Here is a 15194-nt window from a genome sequence, read left to right as displayed (position 1 = left end):
GCTGTTTTTGCTAGTTCTTTCTCATGTTTCTTTTTTTTTTTTGCCATAATGTGCAGCTTGCAGGATCTTAGTTTCCCAACCAGGGATTGAACCCAGGGCCACAGCAGTGAAAGTGCTGAGTCCTAACCACTGGACTGCTGGGAAAGTCCCCTTTTTCACGTTTTCCTCTCTTTGTGTGCCTGCTTATCTTCATTTAGGTGCTGAATATTATATTTGAAATATTTTTCAAAAATAATTTGTGGCTTAAGATGATGTTATCATTCTCCAGATGCTTGGGAGCAAGGTATCTTGAACCACCTTAATCTGATTTCAAGGATTGAGATATTTCTTGGTCAACCAGGTAACTCAGAGTTAAGCCTCAATCCCCGTGAGGGTAATTTGCTTCTGGTTCCTTTAAACTTCTGGTACAAACCTTCAGGGTTCCCAACCCAAAGACAAGGGGGTTTACCAGGGCTACCACTCTTGAGACCATGGGCTCCAACTCTGGTCTCCCAAGTCCCTTGAGGCTGTCTACAACACTGCTGAGTCTCTCATTCTCCCCTTCTGGAGTGGCAAACAACCCCAGGACAAAAGCTATGCCAAATGCTGAGCTCACCATTCCGGATTTCCATCTCCTCCCAGATCCTGGGCAAGTGATTCTTCACTTTGTTAGCTCTCCAGTGCCTTCAAGCAGACATTTTAATATTTTGCTCAGCTTTATTAGTTGCCCTCAGTAGGAAAGTTGGTTGGAATTATCTAACCCAGCATTACTGGAAGCTGATATTCAAAAAATGTTAGTTCTCTCCCCTTTCTGTCTCACTCCCAAGACTGGATGATGTTACAGTTAGTGCTAAACAAACTAAAGCAGAACACAAGACACAGAGGAGAAGAAAAAGTGTTGAGAGGCTTTAAATGCATCTAGGCATTAAGGTTAGGATAGGCAGGGGACTTCCCTGATGGTCCAGTGGTTGAGACTGTGCTTCCAATTCAGGGAGCATGGATTTGATCCCTGGTCAGGGAACTAAGATCCCATGTGCTGTGCGGTATGGTAAAAAAAAAAAAAAAAAATTTTAAAGAAAATTTTTTTTAAAATTTAAAAAAGATTAGGACAGGCAGATGTGCATTCCCACCTACCACCTTACCCTTGCTTCATGCTATTTGTCCTTCCCAGAATGTCTTCCTTCCTCTCTTTAACCTATCTAATTTATTTTTATCTGGGGATATTATGGGCATTCTTTTATATTAAAAAAAATTATATCTGATGTTTTTCTACTATGGTATTTCCAGTAATAAACCCTATACATGCTGCCAACCAGCCTCTTCCCAGATGCCTTCTCTCGTGACTGCAGACCACCCCACTCACCACCCCTAGAAACCTACTGCAATAACATTCACCACAGCCTCTTTGCGCTTACGGTTTGGTGCAAGTCTAATCCCCTGGATTCATTAGATAATTTCTTAAGGCAACGATCATGTCTCTCCTCAAGCCCCCCTCCCTTCAATAGCTCTCAGAAAATACTTATATTCACATAGTCTCTGAAAACCAAAGCACCCTAATTATGCAAGGGGAGTTCCCGCATAGTGAGATGATCATCCTCAGGAGGTACAGGATGTAAAGTACTGTGAGGTCTCAAGGCGTTCAGCAGAGCCCTCTCATGTCTATACCACCCACTCTGAGGATTTGGGCAGATAGGGCATTCCACCATATCCCCACGCTCCTGTACCTCAGCTCCAGAGATCTGAGCCAGTCTCAGAGAAGATCTCAGGTTAGGGCACTAAAAAGCAGCCTTTGAGGACACTGAAGGCCAGTTCCCATCCACCAAGTACCTTAGGCACGATTGCTTCTGCCCAGGGAAAGAGCTCCCTGAATAGCATGGTTGGGCTCAAAGAGAGGGTCTCTGGACATTCTTAACAATCCAAGAGGCCTCAGTTTTAGCATCTGCTCCTCATCCATATCCAAGATGAAAGCCTAACTTGAGATGTCAGAGATACCCCTTATTTCCAGGAAAGGAAATCAAGACAGCATAGGGGAAGCAGCAGCAGCATATCCCAGAAGCAGAGGCCTTTAAAATATCAAACGCTAACAAGAGGCATGCTGGACCCATATGGAGAAAATAACAGAGCTTAAAAAGAAATAAGAGGGAATGTCCAGTGGTTAGGACTCTGCGCTTTCATTGCCGACGCCTGGGTTCAATCCCTGGTCAGGGAACTAAGATCCCGCAAGCTGCGCGGTGCGGCCAAAACTTTTTTTTTAATTTAAAAATAAAAAAAGAAAGAAGAGAGAAGGCTTGAATGATAGAAAAAAATACCATGCTCCTGGATAAGAAAGCTAAATATTAAGATATTGATATTTCCAAATTAATTCTTATATGTACAGATACTTAATGCAGTCTCAATCAAAATACCAATGGTATAGAGACAGAAAGCAGATTAGTGGTTGCCTAGTCGTGGGGGTGGGAACAAGGATTAACTGCAAAAAAGGAACAAAGATCTTTTCAGGGTGATGGAAATGTTTTGTTTTGTTTTGTTTTGCGGTACGCGGGCCTCTCACTGCTGTTGGCCTCTCCCATTGCGGAGCACAGGCTCTGGACGCGCAGGCTCAGCGGCCATGGCTCACGGGCCCAGCCGCTCGGCGGCATGTGGGATCCTCCCAGACCGGGGCACGAACCCGCGTTCCCTGCATCGGCAGGCGGACTCCCAACCACTGCGCCACCAGGGAAGCCCGATGGAAATGTTTTACAACCGGATTGTGGTAATGGCTGTACAACTGTGAACTGTGTACATTGGACTGTACATTTTAAACAGGTGACTATTATTGGTGTATAAATTATACCTCGATCAAGCTGTTTAAAAATATAAACCTAACACATTTTACTAAAAGACCATTCAAAATTCAAATCTGACTAGTCTTCCATGAAAGGATGCAATATGCTTTTGATCTTGTTAAAAATAATTCATCACTTTTTTGAAAATGTAGTTTTTTTAAATGGTGAATATAAGGATACAAGGTAAAAAACAATGTTATTTGGGAGTTTGGAAAAATTCAAACAATGATTCTAAAGTTTTCCTAGAGGAATAAACAAGAGAGAATAGCTGAAACATGTTTAAAAGAAGTATAAGAGGGTTGCTCTGCCCGAAATGAAAGCTACAACAATTAAAATGAGATCATCCTGTTGTAAGAATCAACAAACAGATTAATGGATTATGATAGATGTATATATGGGAACTAAAATAGGCTTTAGTGGGTATAAAATTAGTGTATAAAGAAAGAATCACAAACTAATAGGAAAAGGTTGAATTTGGGGGAAATTACTTATTAACCAAAAATTGAGCTAGAGACTGATACTATGCTATACACCCAAATCAATTCCAGATTAATTTAAAAGTCAAATGAAGGAATTCAAACAACAAAAATTATAAAAATACAGATATATATTTAACTAACCTTGGAATAAGGAAGAAAAGGATAAACACTATTGAAGAAACGGTTAAAATATGCATATTGCGGCACCTTACATAACCACTAAAAATGAAGTTTTTCAGATAATTTTTAGGAACCATGAAAAACTGCTCATGAAATAATGAGAAGTAACGAAAGCAGAATATAAAACTGAATCAGAATAACAATGTAAATCAAATTTTAAAATAATAAAATACATATACAGAAAGATTGGTAGATATATCAAGATGTCTTTGGATGGTAGAATTATAGGTGAATTTTTACTTTTTCCTTTCAGTTTTTAGAATTTTCCCCCATATTTTTTACTATGGCCATGTGTTTCTTTCATAATCAAAAAATAAGATTTTTTTTAAAAGATTTGGTAGAATGAGAATATGAAAAACCAATCAAATTCAGCTACTAAAAAGCAACAGCTTCAAAAATACATACAGCTGTTAAATGCATTTTTCACATGTATGATACATTTCACAATTTTTTTAAGTACTTAAAAAAAAAGCCACACAAGCTCTTTGCAGGAACAGCAGACCCTCTACAGACAGCCTCTCCTGTGCCTGCAGTGCCCCAGCCCATTCATCCCACCTGCGAGAGGCAAGAAGGGCCTTGCTAGGAGGATACAGCCATTCTGGCTGTGGTATTCCCTGCCGCTGTGGGCAGAGAAACCAGATTGACTCACAGACTTGGCCGCCAGCCTGATCTCTTCCCAAATGTGCTCCCTAGGGGCCCATGAGGGCCATCCCTACCATATGCCCTGCTGTCCAGGCTGCGGGCTGTCAGGCATGTGGAGCGGCACCATCTGGGCTCCTAGGAACTCACCACTGCAGCTGCTGAAATCTCCTGAGACCAGGCATGAGGGGCTGAGGGTCATGAACAGATTCAGAGAGTCTGGTTTGAGGTTCACCCCACTCCAAAGACCTCTGAACTACCGTCCCCACAGACTAACCTCAGTACCCTCAGCACACACTGAAATAAAACCATCTCCCCTGGCCTCCCTTGAATCTGGTCTCTCCCTCCTGCCCCCATGAAAGCTCTCTCTGTGGGAAAGGCAGCCCCTCCCTGTTCTCCACGAAGCATCCTTTTCCCGCTGCCCTCCAGGAGGTATTACCGCAGCTTGTCCCTCATGTTTCCCTTCCCTGTTCCAAGAAGCCGTCTGTCTTCTGCCTTGACCCCTGTGAAACACTGCTTTCAGCGGCTCCTCCTGTCTCCTGGGACCCGTGCTCCTGCTTCCTCTGCCCCAAGAAACAATTTCATCTTAGTTCCTGCCAAAATGCTGTCTCCACTTGGGGTTGCCAGACTTAGCAAAGAGAAATACAGGACACCCAGTTAAATTTGAATTTCAGACAAACAACCAATCATTTCTTAGTATAAGTATATCCCATCTGTTTTATCCAACCCAGCCCCAGTCTTGATACACTTTTTCCTTCTGCCCCACTACAAAATACTCCTTCTCTCTACACTCCTGTGAAATACTGCCTGCCCTCTGCCCCTGAAACATGAAACACTGACCGAACGGGATAAACTCTTTCCCTTCCGTTAATCCTCTCAATCCCGCTCCCCTCTTCCCTCTTCCCCTGCCCCCTCCCCCATCAAACTCCTTAATGCTGCCACCTGGATGCCCTACCCTCCCCCATCTCCACACAAAACCTCTGTCCTCTGTTGGCGACCTGATCCCCAGAAGAAGGCCAGCACTCCTGTTCTCAGGGAAAACAGTTTGCCTCTACTTCCCACCACAGTAATGTCTCAGACCTACTGCCGTTTATTTCGTTCTTAGCATGCACCAAGCCCTGGGCCAAGCACTCTGATTCTCACAGCAGCCCTATGAAGTAGGCACTGTTTTTATTAAGGTTTTATGACTTGCTCAAGATCACACAATGTTAAGGATAGTCAGATTTGCACATAGGTATACCTGACTCCGAAATCTTAGATAAAACCCCAGATCAAGTCAGAATTTTTTGGACAGTGGATATTTTTTAAATCTTCTAATAAGCATCCAGGTCAAGACCCACTGCACACTACAGACCACTCCTCAGTCTCCCCATTCTCTTTCCTCCCCAAAGAACATCCTCTTCCTCCACCCCCCTCTGCGACACAGTCCCCTCGGCAGTGAACTTCCATGTTGTCAGAGGAGATGGTCACAGTCAGGCTGTGCTGCCCACACGCCTGGCATCTGGGGACTGCCTGGGGCGAGGCCCAGGCCTGTGGTCCCCTGCTCCTGGCCAGCACTCCACCTCACCCCACCCGCTGCTATAAATATCCCACTGCTCACTGGCTGCCGAGCTGTTGCAGCAACAGTTTCCATGAGGTCATCTTTCCCGAGCGGCCTCCAGGCACCCAACACCCACACTTACCTTTCCTGGAGTCCTGTGGCCTTCTTGCCCCCGCAGGGGGCTATCCTGGGTGCTGTGTCTCTGCCGGGTGGGGGGTGTGGGCACTTGGGCAGAGGCCTGAGGTGGGGCCTTCCCTGAGCTCTGAGCCCCAGGTTCTGGATCTTGACTTGGGGAAGAATCAGGCTTGCAGCTGGTGGTGGGCTCCCCTTTGGGCTTCGGAGGAGCAAATCTCTTCCTGTTGAAGAGCCTAGTCTGCTGTGGGGCTGAGGGCGTGGGCTGGCCAGGGACAGCAGGCTCCCTCTCACCTCTGGCTTTGCTGGATACCTTCCCTGAGGGCATCTCTCCAGGTGTCCTGCCACTGGCGGTCTGGGCCCCCTCCTCCCCCTGAGGCTTGTCTGCCTGGGTGCTCTCTGGATACGCGTCCTTCAGGGAGAAATACACTTCCTGGTCTGGGCCTGGGACAGGGGCATTCTGGGCCTGGTCTTGAGTACCCACAGCAGAGGCTGGCTTCCTGGTGCCATCTGCTCCAGAGGATCCAGGCCCCTGTGCGGCCCTGCCCCTGGGCCGGGTCTGAACCTGCTCCATGTCCATGGGCCCCTGTGTCCCACAGGAATCAGGCTTGTCTGAACTGGGGACACAGTTTTCAGAGGAACGGTGGCTTCGAGCTGCCCCCTCTACCTCTGGCTTTCGCACACCTTGCTTAGGTTCCTCATCTTTCTTTTTCTTCTTGGCTCCAGACTCCTTTCTGGGGGCTCTCTGAGGCCCCAGCTCCATGGCCTTACAGATGTATGTCAACAGGCCATGCTCCCCAGCCTCCCCGTTCTCAGAGGCAGCCTCCCCATTGGTGGTCACCTCTCCGGAAGCAAAACTGTTGATCAGGCCCAAACCTGGGTGCTGACCAGGCTCTGTCTCTCCCTCCTGCCAAGCCACCAGTGTCCCGTTGTCGACCTCCCGGGTGGGGGCCGAGGGGACTGGCACCTCGGCCCCACTCAGCCGCCGCTTCCGCTGGAAGCGGTCGGGGCTGAGCTTGCGCAGGGTGTCGGCCTCTTCCACGGCCTCCTTCCCGTGCTTCCAGCTCTTCTCGATCTCACGCATCTTTGCCGCAGCCTTGCGCTTCAGCTTGGCAAACCAGCGCTGGTGGATCTTGTACTCAGTCATGGTGCCCACCTCTAAGACCCCCGAGCAGGACACAATTCCCTTGGCATTCTGGGCAGAGGCCTGGTAGATGGCGGCATCTTCTTCTCGACACCTAGAGGCAGGAGCATGAGATGGGAGGTGAGAGCCCCCGATCCCCGCAGCCAGGGCCTCGCAGAGTTGAGCGCCCTGCCCCACCCCCTGCCAGCCCTGCCCCTAGTGCCACGCCCCACCTCCAACAGCACCACCTCCAAAATTCCCCACTACAGCTGAGGAAACTGAGGCTGGCAAGAGGGTGGGAGCTGGCCAAGGTCATGCTGTTCCAGAACAGATTAGACTTGGGGCCCAGGAGAGCTCCCTTCAGAAGCAGGTGACCCACACAGCCCCTTGTGAAGTAAGGATGACACAGGAGCTTTTTTGGGAAGCTGACCTCATGGAAAATGTTGCTATGGGTCAGGACCCCCCTGGTTACGCTCAGCTCTCTGGCTGTCAGAAATACTCCCGCCCTGGCCTTAGGAGATCCCAGACACTGGCAGGCAGACACGCTTCAGCAGGTGGCTCAGCTTAGCCGCAGAACCCCGCCTCTACCCCCAGATCCTGCCTGGGCGTCTTCATCCAGCTGACTCCATTTCTAAGGGCAGACTTGGGCCATAGGACCTTCAGGAGGGCAGAGAGAGCACAACAGGCCCCTCTCCCTCACCTGTAGAGCTGCAGTGTGTGGCGGTTGCCCTGATGAGTGATCTCGTATTTTGGCAAGCCACAGTAGCGGTCCAACTCTGTGTCATCCTTGTACCAGGTCACCTCTGGCTCTGGGTATCCTAAGAGGGAAGCAGGAGATTGGGTTGCAGGGAGACCAGTTCCAAAGTAGTGGGAGGAGAGAACAGGATGCCATTCCCCAGACCACCTGAAGAGACTGGACTGGCCCACCTGCCCCGGGGCTTGTAGGAAGAAGAGGGCTATCATATGGCTCAGCTTATTTTTAGAAGCTGGGCCCTGTCAAAGCCTAAAACTGTTCCCCTTCAGCAGCTGGAAGGCAAATATAGAGGAGAAACTTCCTAGCTTCTGGTAAGAAGGGAAGCAAGGAGTTTCCAGATAGCTTTGGCTGGTAGTAATAAGCTTCCTTTCTTCAGTGGCCTGTTCTACATTCTCAACAGTAGTAACAGCTCTGTCCTCGGAGGTCTCTCACCAATACCCAATATCAACACCACTGCCAAGAGCCCTCCTTCTTTCATTCCAGGTTCCTGAGCTGTTAGTATTATTTGATGACACAGCTAAAACATCCATCCATCCATCCATCCCTCCACCCATCCTCACCTACCTTCCCATCCATTCACTACTGTGAAACTGACTGAGGTATTTTTCCAGCCCCTCCTCTCTGGACTTCCAGCCCTATGCACAAAGAACTTGCAACTGTAAAAGTCACATGTCCCTTCCTCCCTGGCCACTTAGCTGATTTGTCCAGTAATGGACACATAATCAGTTAATCTAATCCAATTCTTTGACCTAGTATTTGGGAATTGGAACCTAGAGACAGTCTACCCTAGTGTCTGGAAATAACCTGGAAGGGGTACAGCCATATTCTGCCACACGGACTGAGAAGCAGACAAAGCTGGTCGACAGTGAGATGGAAAATGAAGTTGATGTTCAGGATAGAATAAGAAAAGGGAGAGAGAGACTTCTCTGGTGGTCCAGTGGTTAAGAATCCACCTTCCAATGCAGGGGATGTGGGTTCTATCCCTGTTCAGGGAACTAAGGTCCCACATGCCGCGGGGCAACTGAGCCTGCACACCACAACTAGAGAGAAGCCTGCAGGCCGCAACGAAGACCCAGTGCAGCCAAAATTAAAAACAGAAGACAGATAGAGCCCCAATATCCTTCCAAATACTGGCTCTATTCCTTGCCTGGGCACAGCTACATTCCTACTTGTCAATTCCATAAGAAGCCCATCTAAGCCTTACCAAAAAATTCTGCTTCATTTCTTAAGCTGACTCCAATTAATTTGCAATGTTTATTAGAAATTAAAGACTCCTAACATATATTCCCTTAAATACATATATATTAGGTGTGTGCCGACTGCCAAGCAAGGGTTATGAAGATATAGGAGCTTGACAGACAGCTCTCTGCTCTCAGGGAACCGACTGTACTATAGAAAAGATAAGACAGGTCTCCAGACAAGGGAGGGATGCACCTGTATCTGGGTACACATTCTCTGTCTTCCCTACTGTCTACGGATAAACTACCCCCATGCCTATCTAAAGACATCCTCACTGCATCCCATCTCCTCTTGCCTCATCAAGGACATCTCTCCAACAATCATTCCTCCTCTCCTGAATCATCAAGCTTTTACTCTCTTATATCATTCCCATCAGCATACAAGCCTCTGTACTGTCTCCCTTCTTTTAAAAGAACTTTCTTTGACCCCACGTCCCCCACTAGCTCCTGCCCCCATCTCTCTATTCTCTCCTTTATAGAGAAATTCTTTGAAAGAGTTGTCTGTATTCACTGTCTTCACTCCGTCTCCTCCAATCAGGCTTTTGTACCCACCGCTGCACCAGAATTGCTCTTGGCAAGGTCACCCATGAGTCACACATCGCCAAATCCACTAGCGTTTCTTAAGCTTCGTCTACCCAATCTATCAGCATTGACCTTCCCTTCTTGAAACCTTTTCCTCGCTTGCTCCTGGATGCCACTCCTTCTGAGTGCCTTTCCTACTCCACTGGCCACTTTTCCTAATCTCTTTCTTCCACCGCTCCCCCACCATCACCACCTAAGACTATAAGTGTTAGACAGGCCAGGGCTCAGGCCTCAGAACCATTTTCCATTCTCTAGCCATAAAACCTAGGGGATCTAATCCTGTCCTGCAGCCTTTAAATAGCTATATATTCCTGACTCCCAAATTTGTATCTCTAGCCCAGACCTCCCCTGAACTCCTGGTTCTTATTCCTGATTGCATACCTGACATCTCCACTTGGAGGTCTAATAGGTATCAAACTTAACAAGTCCCAAACCAAGCTCCTTATTCCCCTCTCCAAGCCAAGTCCCACATATGTCAGTAAACGGCAAATTCATCCTTCTAATTTGGCTCAGGCCAAAAACCTGGAGGCAATCCCTTATTCTTTTCTTTTCCTCAGGTCCACTCCATCAGACGATTCTATGGGCCCTTCCTCCAGACTGTATCCAGAATCTGATCACTTCTTGCCATTCCCCGCCACCAACCTGGTCCATCACCATTATCTGACACCTCAGTTTCTGCAGCAACCTCCTTGTTGATCTCACTACTTCCATCCTGACCTCTCTTCAGCCCATTCTCAGCACAGCCAGAGTGAGCCTTTTAAAATGAAGTAAATAAAGTCAAGTGATAGCACTCCTCTGCTCAAAACACCCTAGTAGCTCCCATGTCATTAAGGCCCTCATGACGTGGGCCGCGTTAGCACACCGGCCTCAGCTCCTCCTGCTCTCTGCCTTGCTTGCGGTACCCCTGCCACATGGCCCTGCTGGCTGGCCTCTAACAGCAGGTGAGAATCACATCTGGATTCCTGCCGCCTCTGTTCACACATTACCTCCCTGGAGAGGCCTTCCCTACCACCCCGTGTGAAACAGCGACTCTGTCTCCCTGGAAATTCTTAGCCCTCTTACTATGTTTCTTTTTCTCCATAGAATGCATTGCTGCCTGACATATTATACCCTGATGAAGTTGTTGGTTTACATCCATCTTCTCCAACTCCCTGGGGAAAGAACAGTTCCATGACTCGTCCGTGTTATTCGTGCTATGTCCCCAGTTCCTAGAATAGTGCCTGGTATGGAATCAACACTCGTTAAATATTTATAGGTGAATGAATGAAGCAATGCCCTAAGGGCTCAGGGTACAGAGAAGGGAACAAGCACCTCTGGCTGGGGAATCAGGAAAGGCTTTATGGCATGAGCAGCATTTGAAATGGCTAAGAGGGTGGGTAGAATTTCAGAAAACGTGGTTTCAGTGCCTGTACTTCTCCTTCATAGCACTAATCACAATACTGTAACTGACTATCCCCTTGTCTGTCTCCCCTCCTAGACTTATGTCCCATGTGAGTCAGCACCATCTCTCCTTCACTTCTATATCCCTACCACCTAAGATGGCACCTGGCACAGAGTAGTTACTTAATAAAAATTAAAATTTGCTGGATGAGTGAGTAAATGAGGAAGGGAATAAGTGAGCAAACAAGAGGTGAGTGGGAAGGGCATGCCTGACAAAGGAACCACAACAGCAGAGTGTGGGGTGGAAAGCAGAGTGCACACTGGGGAACTGTGTACAGGAGTAGGGAGCAAGGGAGGTGAGGCTGCAGCTGGGTCAGCCAGGAACAAACTTTGGGCAGCCCTGACTGTAAAGCGAGCCCCATGTTTCCACAGTGAGGTAAAGCCCCTGGTTACATCACCGTGCGTGTCCTCACCATCCCATGGGGTGATCTCATCCCTACAAGGGCCCGGCTCAGAGCCTCCCTGCCCCATGATCTGCCCAGTCAGGCCTCAGCCTCCAGGGCATCTGAGTCCAGTCAGGGTGTAGCGAGAGGGCAGGGATGGGGCAAGAAGGGAACACTGAACGGACCCTACAGCCACAAGGCTGGGGCTTCAGCCCCCATGCCACCTTTTGGTGCCTCTTCACTAGGTGGGGGCCAACCTGACAGCTTAGGGCTCCACGGCAACAATGGATTCGGGAAACAACTTTATCTGGGGAGAAAACATTTCTTTGTCCCCTGGGTAATATGAACTGTATTCTGAAACACACAAAAGCAAGGAAGGTCCTTCACTCCCAGCTGCACACACAAGTGTGCCCGCATGTGTGCCCACAAGCTGGCATGCACACGCGCGCGCACACACACACACACACACACACACACACACTTGGCCCTGACCAGGAGAGCCCACAGCAGTACTGAAGCCTGAGGCCTTCCCTCTTCCCCTTCCTACACTGACACCTCTGCTCCGCAGCCAGCATGCCTGAGTCCAGAACTCAGCTCGGAGACTTACAGCCTCATCCTAACCATTCCCATTTTGGAGAAGCTCAGATTCAGGAGAAGAATAATGATGAATGTAAATTTAGAGGTTTCAAAGAGCTTTCAAATATAAAATTTCATTTGGCCTTCATAACAAACCTGTGAAAACAATTGTGAACATTTACTGAAGACTTACTATATGCCAGATACTGACCTGTACATTTTTCATGTATTATCTCATCTAATCTCTCATAAATCCTATGAGGAATGTACTGTTATTAATCCTCAACTTAAGCAAGAGGAAATTAAAGCTCCTGCCCAAAGTCATCCAGCTGGTACACAGAAGAGCCAACATTCAAATCCCTCTCCTATAAAACAGGTAAGGCAGGTGTTTGAATCCCTTTTACACAATCCCTTCCTTTTACACAAAAGGATGATGAGACTCAGAGAAATCAAGTAACTTACTCAGGGTCACACAGCTGGCACATGACAAAGCCCTTGGTGTCCTTTTCCTTATTCCACTGCTCTTTCCACTGGGGACTCTGGGACTAATATGTAAGTTTCTGCCCCCAGCAGTCATTATCTTAGACTTATTTCTCTAAAAAGAGCTTCTTCAAGAACTTGGTTCTGTCTAAAGGCTAAGTCCCTCTGTCCAGTTGGCTTCACACACACACACAAACACACACACACACACACACACACACACACACACACACACAACAGGCTAACACAGAATCTACAACAGAGTTGAGGAGAGTGGGGGAAAGGGGTCACCATGCTGGACAGAGATGGGCAGCCTCAAGGAGGACAGCTGCACTCTGGCCAGAGGGGCCCCTGGGGGAGACAGGAGCCAGAAGGTCCAGTCAAGGCCTGCTATCCCCCATATGCCCACTCTGAGAGGGGAGAACCCCAGGGTCATATACCACTTCTCCAAGTCCCGAAGGGCTTTCCTCAGAGCTCAGCCAGCAGGGGCACTGGCACAGACTCTTCTTCCTCACCTGGACTAGGTCCTGACCCACCACGAAAGCATCACCTACTCCTGGCAGGGCCCTGCTTAGACTGACTCATCACAACCTCATTCAAGGAGTGCTACCAGCAGGGTGGGAGGAAGTGAGGTGAGTGTGGTCACTCTATCTCCATGGGACGAGCCAGGATCACCACACCAGTCTCATACAAAGGCCAGTCTGAGCCATACACCCATCCACCATCCTCCATTCCAGATGGGGGCGGAGGGGAGACCCAGTTTCTAGCCCTGTTTCCTTTGTTCTCTGATCTTTCTGCATAATGCTTTCCCCTCCCCCCGGCCCCTCTCTTACTGTCTACCTTTTCTCCTTGTTAATTGGGAAAGGCTTATTTACAGTGTACTATGGTGATCACAGAGACTTCTTTCTTAATCTGCTACAAAAAACTCAGGTAACCTGAGATTTTTTTTATATACTTGGGGAGGAGGAGGAGGGAGGAGGGAACTAGGTACGACAGTGGACTAAGGTGTGGATGTCAGATATAGCTAGAGCCCTAGAAATCTTACAGCCTTACTCAGCAGAGTCGTAGATCTCATCATGGCAGGTGCTCCTGAGCAGAAGACCACAGGCCTGGCTGGTCATCATGAGACATGGGTATTAGGGCAATTGAGGGGATAAAAGTTTGTTCCTTTGAGTTGGGCTTGAGACAGGGAAAAGCTTACTCCCATGATGACCTTGGGGGCATCCAGTAAAATACTCCAAGACTCTGTAAGTCAGAATCATGTCGGCTTCAGCATGTTGCTCTCAGAGTCCATGGCTACAAAGGACAGAAAGGAAGAAGGAAAGGAGGGAGGCCCCCACAGCAGCTGCTGTTGTCAAGGCACCGAAGCTGCAGCTGCAAGGAACAGGCAATGCGGAAAGTGGAAAAGACACTGATTTTGTTGTCCACACAGTCAGGGTCACTGTGGTCATACTGGCAAATATGTACCGAGCTCCTTCATGCCTGCTCCAGAGGCATGATGTGTCAGGTGTGTGCTCTATCCCCCAGATCTCACGGTCTCACTGGGGAGAGAGATGTATGGACCAAGAAGCTGTACTGTGAAAGACAGAGCAAGGGCTCTCTGTGGAAATGCTGGAGATGACCTCCTAGAGGATGAGCTGTTTGAGCTGGGCCTTGAAAGATGATAAGGAACTTGCCAGGCTTCTAGGTAAAAAGGCAGCATGAGCATACCATCTATTTTCACTCTCTCACCCAAACCCACTAAGCTACACTAATGAGATTTTTTTATTAAAAAAAAAATGTGTGTGTATGTATTGTATGTGTATATATATATATATATGTAGTATATATATAGCCACTAAAAAAGGGGAGAATAAGGGCAAGGAGAGCAACAGGAACAACAACATTTTGAAAGCTGGAAAGCAGATGGACAAGTAGAAACTGACTTAGCAGACCCAAGACAGCTTAACCCAATGAGAAACTGAGAACTACCCTTTGAACACCAGAAAATCCTCAAAGGGCATAGGAACTGGCATCTAGATATCTCTGGAACTGGGGGTAAAGGGAAAGAAGGAAAGGTAAAAAGAGGTGTGGGAAACAGTCAGATCTCTGGATCCCCTCACCCACTCCATACCACTGTGTAATTAACTGCTCCTTCCCCCCATGTCCAAAGATGCAGTTTAGTAACTGGAAAGGTAAAACTTTGCCCTGAGGGTAAGCCAGCTCGGTGGAGGGCATGAATATTCTATGGAAAAACAAATCTATAAAATAAATGTTTGGGCTTCCCTGGTGGCGCAGTGGTTAAGAATCCACCTGACAATGCAGGGGACATGGGTTCAAGCCCTGGTCCGGGAAGATCCCACATGCCACGGAGCAACTAAGCCCATGCGCCACAACTACTGAGCCTGCACTCTAGAGTCCACAAGCCACAAGTACTGAAGACCACACACCTAGAGCCCGAGCTCCGCAACGAAGAGTAGCCCCTGCTCGATGCAACTAGAGAAAGCCGGGCGCAGCAACAAAGACCCAATGCAGCCAAAAATAAATAATAAATTTATTTTAAAAATAAAAAATAAAAATAAAATAAAATAAATGCTTTATGCTGAGAGCCCACCCAATCCTCTCATCTGCATAGCTTCCAGAAAACTCAGGCAAGACACTAGAAGAATACTCACTAGGGAATCTGGCTAGTCCAAAAGGAAGGAACTAAAGAAACTCTGTCAGTTCCCAACTCTAGTGGTGGCCAGATCACCCTAGAGTGAAGACCCAAGGTTTCAGGCCCCTCCTACTTGCTCAGAACTTCCAATCAGCTTTTTAGTCTCCTACTCTTACTCATTATCTGACAACCAAAGATTCCTAGATATC

General features: G+C 47.9%; 1 protein-coding gene across 14 annotated transcripts in view; it reads right to left on the bottom strand.

Annotated features, from left to right (window-relative positions):
- ALPK3 (alpha kinase 3) overlaps positions 1-15194 on the bottom strand; it is an 89205-nt gene that overhangs the window by 62042 nt on the left and 11969 nt on the right. For all 14 annotated transcript variants that reach the window (XM_055082445.1, XM_055082449.1, XM_055082454.1 and 11 more), the window contains exons 4-5: positions 7598-7715; positions 5785-7012 (exon numbers count right to left, since the gene is read on the bottom strand). In XM_055082445.1, the coding sequence (XP_054938420.1) occupies positions 5785-7012; positions 7598-7715 (1346 nt within the window). The remainder of the gene's footprint in view (positions 1-5784; positions 7013-7597; positions 7716-15194) is intronic.

Source organism: Physeter macrocephalus, unplaced genomic scaffold, assembly GCF_002837175.3.
Source record: "Physeter macrocephalus isolate SW-GA unplaced genomic scaffold, ASM283717v5 random_128, whole genome shotgun sequence".
Taxonomy (NCBI): Eukaryota; Metazoa; Chordata; class Mammalia; order Artiodactyla; family Physeteridae; genus Physeter; species Physeter macrocephalus.
This window is presented reverse-complemented; position numbering and strand designations above follow the sequence as displayed.